Source organism: Wasmannia auropunctata, unplaced genomic scaffold (assembly GCF_000956235.1).
Source record: "Wasmannia auropunctata unplaced genomic scaffold, wasmannia.A_1.0 LD336069.1, whole genome shotgun sequence".
NCBI classification, from domain to species: domain Eukaryota; kingdom Metazoa; phylum Arthropoda; class Insecta; order Hymenoptera; family Formicidae; genus Wasmannia; species Wasmannia auropunctata.
The window spans coordinates 2,250,450-2,251,152 of record NW_012026821.1 but is presented as its reverse complement, the minus strand read 5'-3'; the positions used below and the strand labels follow the sequence as shown (position 1 = coordinate 2,251,152).

Sequence of the window (703 nt, the reverse complement as noted above, 5' to 3'; positions counted from 1 at the left end):
TTTTTGATTCCCAACATACTTGATAACTCTCGAAAAATCTTTGATTCAAAATTTCTCCCCTGATCCGTATGAATTTCCAGAGGAACTCCATGTCTAGCAACAATCTGAGTCAAGAAAATTTCTGTAATAGTCTTTGCTCTGATATTCTTCAACGGAAAAGCTTCAATCCATTTGGTGAAACAATCTGTTACTACAAGTAGATATTTATTCCCAGATGTAGTTGTCGGTAGTGGGCCTAGAGTATCCATCTGTACTCTTTCAAAAGGGGCGCCAACATTGTAAATTTGCAATGGAGATTTTCCTTTTCCTGCTGGCCCCTTTTTGGCAACACAGACTTTACATGTTCTGCACCAGTCTTCTACATCCTGCTTGCAAGTTGCCCAGTAAAATCTCTTCCGAATCTTTTCTAGAGTTTTGTTTATTCCAAAATGCCCTCCTGATGGAGAATCGTGAATTTCTTCTAATATTCGTTTGACCCACTTCTTGGGAACAATTAATTGAGCGATACTCTCTTTCAAATTCGGGGCCTCCCATTTCTTATAAAGCACTCCATTTTTTATCTCAAGTGAATCCCAATATGACCAATAAATTTTTGTGGAAACGTCTTTGGATGCAATCTCTTGCCAAGAGGGACGCTCATTAGCTTCTTTACGTAATAACTTCGTATAGCATACAACTGAGTCGACAAGGCACACAGGGGATA

General features: G+C 39.0%; 1 protein-coding gene across 1 annotated transcript in view; it reads right to left on the bottom strand.

The window, feature by feature from the left end:
• LOC105450226 overlaps positions 1 to 703 on the bottom strand; it is an 11,779-nt gene that overhangs the window by 3,586 nt on the left and 7,490 nt on the right. Inside the window, exon 11 of the mRNA XM_011689972.1 lies at positions 20 to 659. Within this exon, the coding sequence (XP_011688274.1) occupies positions 20 to 659 (640 nt within the window). The remainder of the gene's footprint in view (positions 1 to 19; positions 660 to 703) is intronic.